The sequence below is a fragment of the Panthera tigris genome, chromosome C1, assembly GCF_018350195.1.
Source record: "Panthera tigris isolate Pti1 chromosome C1, P.tigris_Pti1_mat1.1, whole genome shotgun sequence".
NCBI classification, from domain to species: Eukaryota; Metazoa; Chordata; class Mammalia; order Carnivora; family Felidae; genus Panthera; species Panthera tigris.
The window spans coordinates 51,772,156-51,788,258 of record NC_056667.1 but is presented as its reverse complement, the minus strand read 5'-3'; the positions used below and the strand labels follow the sequence as shown (position 1 = coordinate 51,788,258).

The following is a 16,103-nucleotide window of genomic DNA, read 5'->3' as shown; positions in this document are numbered from 1 at the left end:
CTCCTCGAGGATTTTGATGGCTTCCTGTCTTACATTTAGGTCTTTCATCCATTTTGAGTTTATTTTTGTGTATCGCGTAAGAAAGGGTCCAGGTTCATTTTTCTGCATGCAGCTGTCCAGTTTTCCCAGCACCACTTGCTGAAGAGACTGTCTTTATTCCATTGGATATTCTTTCCTGCTTTGTCAAAGATTAGTTGGCCATATGTTTGTGGGTCCATTTCTGGGTTTTCTATTCTGTTCCATTGATCTGAGTGTCTGTTCTTGTGCCAATACCATACTGTCTTATGATTACCACTTTGTAGTGTGGCTTGAAGTCCAGGATTGTGATGCCTCCTGCTTTGGTTTTCTTTTTCAAGATTACTTTGGCTATTCAGGGTCTTTTCTGGTTCCATACAAAAAAGTAAGCATATTTTTAAGGCAGCATGTGTTTCCATGCTGCTTTGTAAAACAGTGATACCAATTTTACAATACCACCAACAATGTACCATGTAATAATTTTTCCACTACCATAACTTGGTCAGCAGTGTTATCATTAGAAAAACTGTGTGGTGGTGGGGAATGATTTCTTTTTCTTTTTCTTTTTCTTTTTTAATTTTATTTATTTTTTAAACAGAGAGAGACAGAGCATGAATGGGGGAGGGTCAGAAAGAGAGGGAGACACAGAATCTGAAGCAGGCTCCACGCTCTGAGCTGTCAGCACAGAGCCCGACGCGGGGCTCGAACTCAAAGACCATGAGATCATGACCTGAGCCAAAGTCGGAAGCTCAGCTGACTGAGCCACACAGGCGCCCCAAGGGAATGATTTCTTAAGCAACGTGTGGGTACATAATATTATAGTATTCCACAATTTTTGTCTATATACAGTATTGCATTGATTTTTGTGATTTATATTAAGGCAATAAAAACAATGTAATAATTAAATGGTACAGCAATAACTTTTGCATCAATTTTAATTTTTCTGATTATTAGCAAGGTTGAACTTTTTCCCATGTGTTTATTATTTTTGTCTCTTTTTGTGGGAACTGCCTATTCATCTATTTTTGTAGCTCTATCATCAACTTGGTATTTTTGTTACATATTTTAATAAATTGTTTTGACTGTTTTAGATATTGACTACACTTTGTAAGTTTTGATGTATTTTCTGTTTCCTTTTATTTTCATTTTGGTTAGTTTCCAATTTATGTAAGTTTTCCTTTTTTTTTTTAATTTTTTTTAACGTTTATTTATTTTTGAGACAGAGAGAGACAGAGCATGAATGGGGGAGGGTCAGAGAGAGAGGGAGACACAGAATCTGAAACAGGCTCCAGGCTCTGAGCGGTCAGCACAGAGCCCGACGTGGGGCTCGAACTCACGGACCGCGAGATCATGACCTGAGCTGAAGTCGGACACTTAGCCGACTGAGCCACCCAGGCGCCCCTAGTTTTCCATTTTTATATTCATCTTTTCTTTGGAGATTTATTCTTAAACTGAATTTTAAGAAATTACCATTATTGCTGAACTATTACTCAAGATTTCAGTCACTAATCACATGCACTGTCATACCTTTGGGATATAAAAGATATGTGTATTTTTAATTCTGATAAATTAAAATGTGACCTTAAATTATTAGAATTCATCTTTGTAAAGATATTGCTGATGACAGAAACGAGTCATTATGTATGACATTTCAACAACATCTCTATGAGGCAATAAGGGATAGATAGATATAAATTAGTCATTTTAATAAACAGATAAACTGAGGTACCCAGAGGTTATACAGAATCAGAATTTCTCAAGGAGTTTGTAGAAATATTAGGTCTAGAGTCTAAGACTTTTGGATCAACACTTCTACCATTAAATCATGTTTCCAAAACAAAATATACTCTGGGTACTAAATTCAAAATTTTTATAACTCAATGAAGTTCAAACTGGGGCTTGAGCCAAAAGCTCAAGTTCAACAATTAATGATGAGTAAGAGTATATACAGATTGTCATTTAGCCTCCTTGTAAATCCCTTGGATGGTAATATATTAAGGACTAACAACAGATGCTGACATTACCTCAAAGCCAGCTGGCCTTAATATAATCAACATGACCTTGGATGGTGACAATTGCTACAGAGAAGAAAGGAAAGATACTCACATGGTATTTAGACAAGCTACACTTTTAGATAGTTTGAGCTAAGATTCTGACATCAAATGGAAAACATGTTTTCCTTTCAATGAACTTTGACTATAGCACTATCAAATGGAACTTCATCTGAAATATTTTATGAATGTTTTTTATAGTCACCCATCTGGAATGGAATGAAATACTCATTTAGAATTATAGAATACTAAAGGTAGAAGAAGTCTGAAGAGCAATCCAGTCCAGATTTCCCTTTTGATTGATGAAAAATAAAGGGATATGCTTGTCACAACTTACGCTGACTGCAGAGCCAGAGCTGGACTACGTCTCCTAACTTTCTCTCCTAACTGCCAGCTATATTCAAAATTCTGTTCTTTTGCACATTTAAATATCTGCCATGATTTTTTCAAAAGCTAGTAATAAAAGAAAGTTCAGGCTTGGGGCGCCTGGGTGGCTCAGTCGGTTAAGCATCCGACTTCAGCTCAGGTCACGATCTCGCGGTCCATGAGTTCGAGCCCCGCGTCGGGCTCTGGGCTGATGGCCCAGAGCCTGGAGCCTGCTTCCGGTTCTGTGTCTCCCTCTCTCTCTGCCCCTCCCCCGTTCATGCTCTGTCTCTCTCTGTCTCAAAAATAAATAAACGTTAAAAAAAAAAAAGTTCAGGCTTATGAAATCATTACAATAGACTATGAGAAAGCATTGTCATTTGGAATTATCCATATATTGAAGTGTTAAGATAAACATAATTATTTGGGTTCCTTATTGAAAAAAATATACATTTTAGTAGCTGGGAAATTTCTTAAATTTGTATTTAATCATGCGTGTAGCAGCCCCCCCCCCCCCACCTCTGATAAAAGTGTTTAGGGCCACCTGGATGGCTCAGTCAGTTGGGCATCTGACTCTTTTCAACGTGTTTTTGTTTTTTTTTTTTTAATTTATTTTTGGGACAGAGAGAGACAGAGCATGAACGGGGGAGGGGCAGAGAGAGAGGGAGACACAGAATCGGAAACAGGCTCCAGGCTCCGAGCCATCAGCCCAGAGCCTGACGCGGGGCTCGAACTCACAGACCGCGAGATCGTGACCTGGCTGAAGTCGGATGCTTAACCGACTGCACCACCCAGGCGCCCCTTGGGCATCTGACTCTTGACTTTGGCTCAGGTCATGATCCCAGGAGGAGTGAGGTCAAACCCCGCATTGGGCTCTGTGCCGAGCATGAAGCCTGCTTAAGATTCTCTCTCTCCCTCTCCCTCTGCCCCTTCTTCACACAAGCACACACTCTCTCATCTCTCTCTCTTAAAAACAAACCAACCAACAAATAAATAAATTTTTAAAAAGGTGTTTAAACAAATAAAAAACTACAGGCATACCTCAGAGATATTGCAGGTTTGGTTCCAGACCACTGAAATAAAGTGAGTATCACAATAAAGCAAGTTGAACAAATTTTTTGGTTTCCCAGTACATATAAAGTTATGTTTATACTACACTGTAGTCTACTAAGTGTGCAATAGTTATTATGTCTCAAAAACACAATGCACATACCTTAATTAAAAGATACTTTATTGCTAAAAAATGCTAAACATCATTTGAGCTTTTAGCAGGTCATAATTATGGATCACAGATCACCATAACAAATATAATAATAATGAAAAGTTTAAAACACTGCAAGAATTACCAAAATGTGACACAGAGACACAACGTGAGCAAATGCTGTTGAAAAATGGCAACAACAGGCTTGCCTGACACAGGGTTGCCACAAATCTTCAATTTACAAAAATGCAATTATCTGTGAAGCACAATAAAGTGACATGCAATAAAACGAGGTATGCCTGTAATGCATTTTGCCTGGTACACTGGTAATGAACATAATTTGTAACATTTGGGAAACTCAAAGATGAGAGAATTTTTCCACGTGCTTATTATATTTCTTGGAGGCAGTGCCACAGTTGACAGGAGATGCCTTTGGCTGGGGAGTGAGTTAACATTATTATCATAAGTCTTTCCTAAATTCCAGTTTTAGAGAAAGTATAGGAAGAGAATTTTTATGTTTCCTTGGAAAGACAGCCAACCTAGATACTACAATACATGGTTAATAAGACTAGAATATGGTGGAACAACAGCTATTACAAAATAGAAGATAAATGTCACATGATTTATATCAACCAAATTTCAAGGTAATAATCAGATTATTTTGAATACTAAATAAATAACATTATTAGGAGAATTTGTAGCTCTCCTGCTTAAAAGAAAGCACTCAAATTCTTAAGATCTGCCAGAATTGTTAACAACACAGTGCTTATTCAACCTAATTTTTTTTAAAACAAATAGACTTTCAATCACACAAAGCTTTTTCTCTAGAATCTAGACTAAAATGTTATGAATTAAAAGAAAAAAGTACTGATAAAGTAAATGGCTCATTCAAATAAATCCGTTTGAAAGGATTATAGACTAAGGTTGACAGTTTGAGTATTATGAGAAAAATGGAAGGATGTTGAGTTTTTAAAAAAATTTCAGAATGACAGAGTAAGAAATTCCGTGTGTGATATAGTTTTCTCACGATATAAAGCAGAAATAAAATAGTAGCTTGTAATTCTTATACATGGCATAAGGTGGTGCTATATTCTACCAATTCAGGTAAATTCATATAAAAAGAAAAAGAATTGTTAATTCACTTGTCATATACAAATTTTACTTATTTTCATTCGCAATGTATAAGGAAATGATGAAAAGTACAAATTAAAAATAGTTCAGTTGAAAATTCTACTATCAGAAAACTTGAATGTATCAGTAAAGTTACATTTTTCTTGGGACACTGTAGAGAACATAATTTGTTTTGACATATAATTCTGTATTATTATTAAAGTTTTAGGTGGGGTAGAATTATTAAGCAGATCTAGCATAAACTTGGGCACCTGGGTGGCTCAGTCAGTTAAGCATCTGACTTCGGCTCAGGTCATGATTTCACGGTTGGTGGGTTTGAGCCCCATGTCGGGCTCTGTGCTGACAGCTTAGAGCCTGGAGCCTGCTTTGGATTCTGTGTCTCCTTCTCTCTGCCCCTCCACTGCTCATGTTCTGTCTCTCTCTCTCAAAAACGAATAAACATTAAAAAAATTAAAAAAAAAAAAGATCTAGCATAAATGTAGAGGAGGAACTTATATATCATCATCATCATCACTGTTGTTCTTTAAAGACACCCTATGTCACATACTTATTAGAAAGCTATTTGCTTTTCATTAAGACAAACAGGTAAAGAGTTAATGAACGTTTTGTTATTAAAGAATTATAAAATGTATATAAAAACAAAAAGTTAAATAGATGATTTATAAAGGAAAAAATTTATATGGATTGCCACCTAATTGACAAGTTGAATTGATCATCGTTTTGAAAATATGAGAAACTTTTGTAACAAAATTACTATTTGGAGCCTTCACAAAAATTTAGGCAATTAACTTCTACTTTAAGATGTTTGTATTGTTATATACATAGGCATATACAAAACAAATATGTTACACAACATATTCATATCTTATATAACACATGCGTTTTATACCACACATATACTTAAAACACATTCTAATTGGGAGTCTGGATACAGGAAGTATTACATCTCTGGAGTTTACAACTCATGGTTTGGGCTTTCTCTAATTGTAATCATGACTAGCAATTGAAGCTATTCCTCTTTCAAAGAAAAATTCCTAACATTCTTTGCATATTACAAGACCTAAGCAAGCAGAATTCAGTATTAAAAAAAGAAAAGTGATAATGTACCCAAAAGTGGTCTATAGAAAAGGTCTTATTTTCCTCCTGTAATTCATGTCCTTTACCAATTGTGTGAATTTACAGTTTAAAATCTGGCTTATGCATACATTTCAACAATTTTCTAACTTTTGAAAAGATCTTTTTCCATCCCAATTCCATAATTCTCCACTCCACATGAAACTGAGGTACCCAAACTTGTTTAAAATAGATTTAAAGTATTTGAAGTAACTTGTTCTTCTAGTAACTTATTCTATCAATCTCAAAACAAATTATACAATAACCATATTTATAACAAGTACTTCTCAGAGTTGTTGTAAACTTAAATTTATGAAATTTATTTCAAGAATTCAAAGTAAAATGCAAACAAAGAACTGAATCCTGCTGACTAACAGAATTTTTTAAATTCACAGATTTTTTTTCTTTAAATCACTTCAGCTCATCTAAGAAATATCAGATAGTAAACAATAGTGGGCAAAATCAAGATCAGAAATAGGATATTAAAAGTCAGGCAAATAATATGAAGGTAATATGAAGGCCTTGAAGTATTTCCAAACACATAAAGTTTTATATGAAAGTCACAGAATTTTAAAATTGAAAGTATGCCATCTTCTTTTAATCATTAAATTCTTCTAGTATCTTTTGCCTAATTCCCACTTGTCATCAGCACCATTCCCTGCTTTTGATGTCTTAGGTGCAAAATGTAAGTTGTCTTTTGTTACACAATCACTGTGGCCTATAGATTAATTGTGGCATTGTCTGTTAGATCTGTCCCTTTCTTACTATGTTCAGGTACTACCCTAGGCTTAGCTGTCATCACTTTATATCAGGATATCTCTATCAGCCTTTCAGATAATCTCCCTAAATTGAAGTCTTCATACACAACATACAATAGTAGCATAAGTTCTTAAACTATACTTTCATCACTTCCTACAGTCATCTATTGGTTCTGTAATAGTATTCATTACGCTGTCATTTATTAAAGTGACTACTAGATTCCTGGTACTATGCTATGCACTTAATACCTGTGAGATGATTTAAATCTTCTAGGAACACACTAAATATAATTATTCTCAATTTATAGATAAGGAAACTGAGACTCAAAAGGGCTGCTGACTAACTTACCAAGGATCACACAGTTATTATGTGACAAAAACTAAGATTCAAGCACAGGCTTGTTTCTATCCAAAGCTCTTAATTAGCATCTAAAACAGTGTTTGGCACAGAAATACCACTCAATAAATACTTGCTGAATAAATGAATGAATAAATGAAATACGATGTTATATTACCTTGACATATTGCTAACGGTCCTGTAAATTTTGTGGTTTTTTAATACAACACCTGTATTAAAAAAAACTTTTTTTTGTAACATTTATTTATTTTTGAGAGACAGAGAGACACAGAGCATGAGGAGGGGAGGGGCAGAGAGAGAGGAAGACACAGAATCTGAAGCAGGCTCCAGGCTCTGAGCTGTCAGCACAGAACTGGACGTGGGTCTTGAACCCACCAACTGCGAGATCCTGACCTGAGCCGAGGTCGGCGCTCAACCAACTGAGCCACCCAGGCACCCAACACCTGTATTTTATACTAAGCAAAATGGCTGGTATATATTACCGTTTCAGTAAATATTTGTTGAATTGAACTACATTAAGAAATGGTATTGGGGTGCCTGGGTGGCTCAGTTCATTGAACGTCTGACTTGGCTCTGGTCATGATCTCAGAGTTCGGTGAATTCGAGCCCTGTATCGGGCTCTGTGCTGACAGCTCAGAGCCTGGAGCCTGCTTCAGATTCTGTGTCTCCCTCTCTCTCTCCCTCCCCTGCTCGCTCTCTATCTCTCTCTCAAAAATAAACATTAAAAAAAAGAAATTGTATTGGTGGTGCGCATGGGTGGCTCAGTCGGATGTGTCTGACTCTTGATTTCAGGTTACAATCTCACAGTTTGTGAGCTGGAGCCCTTGCATCTATCACTATCAGCACAGAGCCTACTTGGGATTCTCTCTTCCTCTTTCTCTGCCCCTCTCCTACTAGTTGTCTCTCTCTCTCTCCCAAAATAAATAAATAAACATTAAAGAAAGAAAGAAAGAAAGAAAGAAAGAAAGAAAGAAAGAAAGAAAGAAAGAAAGAAATTGTATTGGTAAGGGCCCAATTAACAGGAGCATGACACTGAGAAAAAGTCTTATTATGGTTTTAGTATAATCCATATTAATATTTTTCTCTATATATACTGGCTAAAATTATTTACACTTTTGAATTAGATAAACCACAATTATTTAACTAAGTTAATTTTATGAGCTTTTAATTTAGTTGCAAAATAGAGAAAGCTACCATTGGTAGAAAATAATATTGTTGGAACACTAAATATTGTGTGTGAACATGTTGGACATGCACACCAAATTGCTTAGGGTGTAGAGATTCCTAAACAGTCTGAACAAAATTCCTTGGAGATAATGTTTTAAAATTTTAATATAGAACAAATGTCACTCTCTAGCAATTTAAAGATATAAGGGACTTCAGAGTTCAATAACAAATACAGAGTTGTTATTTGAAACAAAAATGTAGCCCTTGAGAACAATCAGTTCAGTTTTCTAACAGCAGTTATAGTATGTGGTCATAACCATTTTTCCCCCTTTTACAGAGGTCTCTAGGTGCACATTTTTAATGTATCCTAGCAGTTTCCAGTTAATGTTTTATATTTCTGTAGCTATTATTTTCTGTTGAAAGAAAACTAGTAAAGGTTGAGTCTAAAAAGGGAAAACAAAGGAAGAAGATCAATATTAACACTCCACAAATATTGACTTAGCAAGGTGACTTTCTTGTCTTTCTCTCATAGGAATTGATATTGAATGAATGATGTATTTATAGGAAATACCTATGGAAAACATGTTAAACAAAACCAAAAAATTGCTATGCAAAGTTCATAATCAGATAATCAATTCATCAAGTTCAAAAATTGAAAAGACATCACTTTCAAATTGAAGACCTTTTAATAATATTCTTATTCATCATTTTTACTTTAAAATCATTAAAACTGGCTTATCGGTAGAAATACTGTAATCCACAGAAAAATCTCAAAGAATTACTTCACAAACTTTATTGGTTCTCTGTAGACACCAAATAGTTATTAATAAACTTAATGTCAAATATTTGCAGAAAAAGTCTTACCTATTAATTTAAAATACTATACCTTTATTGAATTTGGCTCGGTTAACTTTGAGTTTCTGTTACTATTAGCACCCATGGTAATTGTGAAGGAAATAGATGTTTTGAACTTTCTAGTTGTTGCCAGTGAAGAACTCCTGGTATCACCTGTAATAAGTAAGAGTTAATTACTTGGTCTCACATTATCAAAAGTCATCAATAGGAAGTCTGTTTCTAAACATAGTGTAGCATAAAAGGCATATGTATTAATTTCCTTCTTTTTTTCCTTCCTATTGAAATAAAGTCAGAAGTTTCATATTTATCAGGCTTTAGTGGTCCCTAATGTAGGTTCTATTAATAAGATTCTTTATTTCAATATGTCAGTCACTCTTTACTCTGAAATTTTAGTTTTAATAAAATATAATGAGCATAGCCAAATCAAATTCCATAATAAAATTTTACTTCAATAGATTTTTACATCTGAGAGAGTCTAGAAACAGTAGCTAACAAAAAGTTGGATTCTCATTTCTCATTGTTAAGCTAAGACAGAAAGAAAAACTTATCTGATTATGACCCTTCATTCTTATTCAAGAAATCTTTAGTATCAAAAGTAAATACCTTTCTTTGAGAATGTTTCCTGCTCAGTTTTTCTTATGATTCTAGGCGATGGTTTTGGTACTGATGATGGGTCCCTTTCAGGAGGTTCTTCAATGTGGTTTCCAAACTGTTGACGTCTCAGTTTACTGTCAACTTCCAGTTTTTCTACAGTAGTTTTGAGACATTGCTCATTGGTTGTCACATATAATTTACAAAACTACGGGAAACAAAAAAGTAGTCCAGTGGGTAAAACCTTCAATCATACATTTGGGAGAAGGCAAATGCACATTAGTAGGCAAGGGATAGACTGATAGATGGAATATATTTCCTATTGAACTAGGTTACTCATTTTATTTTCTTGAATCAGATTGACCACTCTCAAGTGACCTAGTGAAATGTAGCCATGATTCAATGAGGAGGTCATACTCTGAGTGAAAATAAAATGTTACACAAAGAGAAGTGATTTATTATTTTTTTATAAGACATGTGTAGACTTGAGTTTGTTCTAAATAATTTTTATGATTCTTCCACCCCAGAAACGGCATATTTCTGAGAAGAGTCTCTATGTTTGAGTGCATATCTGTAATGTGTGAGCACATGCATGTATTTTACCTTGCTTATTTCTAATGTAGTCATCAGGTTACAATACTCTTCAGATTAAATGTCAAGTATCCTTTGTACACAACATATCAAATACATCATTGCCAATATCAAAAAGATGTGCCCTTTAAAAATTCTTCTACACAGTACACAAATTTACATTAGCATGAACTTATGTACCTTGATGTAATCAAATTTGCCATCAGCATTTACATCTGCCAAACTTGTTACAGCATTTACTTCTTCTCGAGTCATCTTCTCACCTCTCTGAGAAAACAAGATTTATTTTAAAGCAACATGACTATCACTTTGTTATGCGAGGGACAGGAGGAGAGTGAAAATTTATTTTAATCTTTTCTACAAGTCAAAAGTCATGAATATATGGTTTCATTATAAACCTCAGAACGAGTATTATGTCAAGCAATAATGAAATTCATCTAAATTAAAATTTCACAATTTTATCAAATTTTGTAAAAGTATCAATTTCAGTTTACTAAATTTCAACAATATATATTATAGATCCAGTAATAATACTACCACTGAATTTAGAGTAATGATAATTCTCCCGTGATACCAATAATCAAAATGGATTCCCAATCCCATTTATACTTTGTTTCTCTTTTATTTATCACATATGAACCTATTCCTAAATTACAAAAAGTTCTGAGCAGCAAATAACTGCAAAGGCACACAAGGGGACTGCAACATGGGTTCAATTTTATACTTTATGTTTTATTTACAGAGCACTTTTCATCCAGAAGGATCCTTAAGTACTTTATAAACAACCTATATGTGATTCACTTCATCTGCCAATGAAATAGCTATTTTTAATGTGGCCTTGGTAGCCAAAGTTAGATTCCAAATAGTTTGGCCAGCAATGCATATTACAAAACTATTTCACAAATCTTACCTTTGTTAGAAGTTTATAAAGATCAGTGTGCAAAATACAGCCATCATTGTTTACATCTAATTGCTTAAATGATTTTAGTAGTTCTGCTTTTGAAGTAGGTTTTTCCTTCCTTAAAATTACACAAAAATCATCAAAATTCAGTTTGGCAGTTTGAGGAGTCCAATACTTATTAATGGTCTTTTGGGATGGATTTCTTCCTGCATGCTGTAGAGCTGCCCAATTAAACAAGTGTTATTATAGGAACATTTGGAATTGGTACCTAAGTATATATTTTTTAAAATCATTATACACTACACTATTATACACAAGTACACATACACCTTTGGGGTTGATAATCTAGTGATATCAATGTATGCCTGACTTATAAAAATGAAAAAAATACATATGTTATCATTTAATGCCAGAATTAAACTCATTTTTCCTATTCTGACAGTTGGTTCTCAACCTACATAGTTTAACTAACTGAAAACATCGATTTACTTTGTAAAAGTGCCTGGAGGAAAAAAAAAAGATTAAAGACAACCATCCACTTATTTTGAGGACATAAGAATAACCACAAAAAGTATAAATTATTACTTTTTCTGGCCCAACAAATACCTTAATGAAATGAGGAAATCATTAATCTGAGAAAACTATTGTCAACAAGGCATGTATCTATCTAAAATGTTCATCACTACTAAACATTAGGGCTTCAAGAACATTAGTTGTTAATCATTAATCAAGTCACAAATGTCAAATATATACACAAAAAGTATCTATTTACAGTTATAGCCTTGCTAAAGATCAAGAATGTCAACATACATTAAAAAAAAATTTTTAAACATTTATTTACTATTGAGAGACAGAGAGACACAGAGCATGAGCAGGGGAGGGGTAGAGAGAGGGGGAGACACAGGATCTGAAGTAGGCTCCAGGCTCTGAGCTGTCAGCACAGAGCCCGACATGGGGCTCGAACTCACAAAGCGTGAGATCATGACCTGAGCTGAAGTCAGTCACCCAACCAAGTGAGCCACCCAGGCGCCCCAAGAATGTCAACATACTTTGAGAGAAGTATGCATTATAGAGACGCAATGGTCAAATCACTTGATTTTTAACCAGAATTTTTACAAACAGTCCTTTAACTGGTTATTTTAGAGACATTCTTGTTTTAAAAGGTATGCTCTTATATCTATGAAAGGCAACAAATTACAATGTGAGAAAGGCTTTTGTATTTGCATATGCCATGCACATTAAAACATAATGGCTTTAAACAATTGTACTTTGTACAGTTTAAAAGCAGCAAATGGGTAATTTGCACATAAACAAATCTCTGCATATTAAGACCTAACACTATCTAAAATGAACCCATGGTAAGTTTCCTAAACACTAGAGAAGGAATTAATAGAATTTTAAAACGTATAACTGTCTTGAATCGTGCTACAACTTCTATTATAAAACCTTATATTGGATATTTATAACAATCATAGGTGAAATTTCACAAGATCTTGCATTACACTTAGCACTATAAAAAATGATAATCGGGGCGCCTGGGTGGCTCAGTCGGTTAAGCGGCCGACTTCGGCTCAGGTCATGATCTCGCGGTCCGTGAGTTCGAGCCCCGCATCGGGCTCTGTGCTGACAGCTCAGAGCCTGGAGCCTGTTTCAGATTCTGTGTCTCCCTCTCTCTCTGCCCCTCCCCTATTCATGCTCTGTCTCTCCCTGTCTCAAAAATAAAATAAAAAATGTTAAAAAAAAAAAAAAATGATAATCTGGGGGCCCCTAAGTGGCTCAGTCGATTGAGTGTCCAACTTCAGCTCAGGTCATGATCTCGCAGTTTGTGAATTTGAGCCCACATCAGGCTCACTGGTGTCAGTGCAGAGCCCACTTTGGATCCTCTGTACCCCTTGCTCTGCCTCTCCCCTGCCTGCACGCTCTCTCTTAAAAATAAACATTAAAAAAATGATAATCTGGATGGTCTACAATTTAATGAAAAAGGACTAATACATATAAAATAATTTAACTAAAAAAAAAATCTGCAAGGAAATAAAAACCAGATCAGGGCAGTAAATATAGACATTTATGAGTCCCTTATTTTGAACATTCATTGTGCATGAGCATAATACAGGGTTTTGTTTTTTTCAGAGATTCAAACTTCTTGGTTCCTAAGTTTTATAATATAACTAGGAAGTCCACACCTGAAGGGTAAAATTGCTACCTGTGGTTATGATTCACAGTTAATAACATATTAGAAGTCCACAGACTAAGAGAAATGTTCCCATCCTCCAGATTATGACAGTGAATCATACCTAGATAATTTAAACTTTGAGACAGAAATGGAAACAAGATCATCATCCAGGGTGACTTGTAGAGTTAACAGAAGTTGTATCTGTAGGCATCTATCTGGCTTAGTGGGATGAACATTCCACTCTTGATTTCAGCTCGGCTCATAATCTCACAGCCGTAGGATTAAGATTTACATCAGGCTCCATGCTAAGAGAGGGGCCTCCTTGGGATTCTCTCCCTTTCTCTCTTTCTGCCCCTTCCCTACTTGCATGCACACTTCTCAAGTATTTTGCCTAGCATAAAAACAGACCATTTTATAACTCATCTATAAAGAGTCAGGAAAAAGGTACATGTGTTTTAGGATTCCATCCCCAGCCAATGTCCACCCTTTAAAAGGTAAGACTATAAACAGGACCTAAATGAAGTTGTGATTTGAAGTCAAAAGTCCATGTGAAAGAAAATGCTGGGGTGCTTGAGTGGCTCAGTGGGTAGAGCATGCAACTCTTGATCTCAGGAAGTTGGAGCCCCACTGTGGGAGTAGAGAATACTTGAGAGAAAGAAAGAAAGAAAGAAAGAAAGAAAGAAAGAAAGAAAGAAAGAAAGGGAGAAAATGCTATTTTCTGTACAGCTTTGGGAAAACAGGTGTGTAACTCTTTGCCACAAGGGGCAGGTCAGCACACACTTGTTGCTATCTTCAATAACAAAATGGTTTTTTGATGTACTATTAATTACAAAAAAAAAACTTTCTCAGAATAAAATTAATTATGCCTAAACATGCACTCAGTAAGTAGATATTCTCATATCTAAGAAATAGGTATAATTTAGTAGTTACTAATCTAATTTACTTTCTAAGTTTAGAATTAGTTGGAGCCCATTACTATGTCTGATAGCAATAAGAACACGTAACTGTAAATGTTTAAAGGTTAACACCAAAATACCGATCTTTTGCCAGAGTTTACTTTAAGCTGTGACATGAATCTATAATACCTATATTATTCATAAGTTGGGGAAAAAAGGAACTCTATAGCTCTGGCAATGGTACTGCACTGTCCAACCTTGAAATGGAATGTCATAGCACATGTTATATGCATAAGTGACAGAAAGATATAGATGAAAGACATAGTAAGAAAGAGATATCACTGGGTCACACGACTTTTCAAAAATCTAGATTATCTGAACTCACTCATTACAACATTACAAAGAGACATCCAAAAGAATAAAGGAAAAAACCTAAAATTATAGCTTATAATAATATATAAATTTAATCTTTTCAATTTTCATATTCCCCAATATGGATTTCCTCAAATAGAGATCTTATTGCATACAAACCCAAGACACTGTTGCAAAAACGTCAGAATTTTTATTTAAGGAAACCTCTTCTAAAGTTGGCAAGATAACTCTGTTTCTCTATCCATAAAGTTATTAGCCTTGATGAAACTTACAGGAGTATTCAGTGTTATCGGCTATTGTTTACTACTCAAGAGTAAAGAATTCCAAATTATTTGACATATCTGGCAAGGACAAAATTCATTGGTCTGATGGATATTTGCAACCAGAGAAATTTTACATATAATGGAAAGAAGCAAAAAAAAGACCAACTCTCCCTCCCTCCCCAAAAAATAAAAACAGCACACTTCTCTTTTAAAATTTTACCTGTTTCCTAATATTTCTTTTTTGTAATCATTCAACCCATTTTTACATATTCTTTACATTTTCCTCAGTAGAGGTCAAATTCAGGCTAGTGATTCAGATGCCAAAATGTTTTAAATTCTATTATTATAAATCTTAAAGTACCAAATAAGAATTTTTAAAAATATATTTTTAAGGGGTGCCTGGGTGGCTCAGTCAGTTAAGTACTCTGCTCTTGATTTCGGCTCAAGTCATGATCTCAGGATTTATGGGATCAAGCCCCACACTGGGCTCTGTGCTGATAGTGTGGAGCCTGCTTGAGATTCTCCTTCCTTCTCTCTGCTCCTCCCCTGCTCATGCACTCTTTCAAAAAAAAAAAAAAAATATATATATATATATATATATATATATGCAAGTAATTGATGGAAGCCTTAAAAATACTAATATAGGGAGACCTGGGTGGCTCAGTCGGTTAAGCATCCAACTCGTGTTTCCTGTTTTCAACTCAGGTCATGATCTGATGGTCCGTGAGTTTGAGCCCCATGTCAGGCTCTGCTCTGACAGCTTGGAACCTGCTTGGAATTCTCTCCCTGCCTCTCAAAATAAATTTAAAAACTTAAAAAAAATACTAATCTAGTCTGTATAAACATTGAATGCTTTATTTGGAAGCTACCAGAATACATAAATATATAAAATCACACAATAGCGTAATGTAGTTTCACTGTTCAAGCTTCCCTAAGAAACTGGAATGATTCAGCAATGTAATTCTTATTCCTGTCTTTCTGATCTATTACCTTTCAACAAATAAGGCAAAATACTTAAATTTTAAAGAAAAAATTACCCAAGTAAAGTTGTTCTTTAGAAATAATGTTTTCTAAGCTGCTTTTAAAAACAGTTAAGTAGGCAGCTCTACAATTCATATAAAATATTTCTTCTTCAGTTAGTGGAAATTTCTTTGTTCGCAGACTCTCTGAAAGTGCTGACTTCTGACAGGAGAAAGCTGCATCTCTTCCTGGACTGATGGCCATTCTATTAGAAAATAATTTAAAAATTTTAGTCAGTGTTAATCCCCTAAAATGCAAATGTAACCTTGCCTCTCAAATTGGGT

General features: G+C 34.8%; 1 protein-coding gene across 3 annotated transcripts in view; it reads right to left on the bottom strand.

Annotated features, from left to right (window-relative positions):
* EFCAB7 (EF-hand calcium binding domain 7) overlaps nucleotides 1-16,103 on the bottom strand; it is a 48,030-nt gene that overhangs the window by 29,473 nt on the left and 2,454 nt on the right. For all 3 annotated transcript variants that reach the window (XM_007089852.3, XM_042997439.1, XM_042997440.1), the window contains exons 2-6: nucleotides 15,837-16,024; nucleotides 11,105-11,316; nucleotides 10,375-10,461; nucleotides 9,616-9,811; nucleotides 9,044-9,165 (exon numbers count right to left, since the gene is read on the bottom strand). In XM_007089852.3, coding sequence (XP_007089914.2) covers nucleotides 9,044-9,165; nucleotides 9,616-9,811; nucleotides 10,375-10,461; nucleotides 11,105-11,316; nucleotides 15,837-16,023 — 804 coding nt within the window. In that variant the 5' untranslated portion in view covers nucleotide 16,024. The remainder of the gene's footprint in view (nucleotides 1-9,043; nucleotides 9,166-9,615; nucleotides 9,812-10,374; nucleotides 10,462-11,104; nucleotides 11,317-15,836; nucleotides 16,025-16,103) is intronic.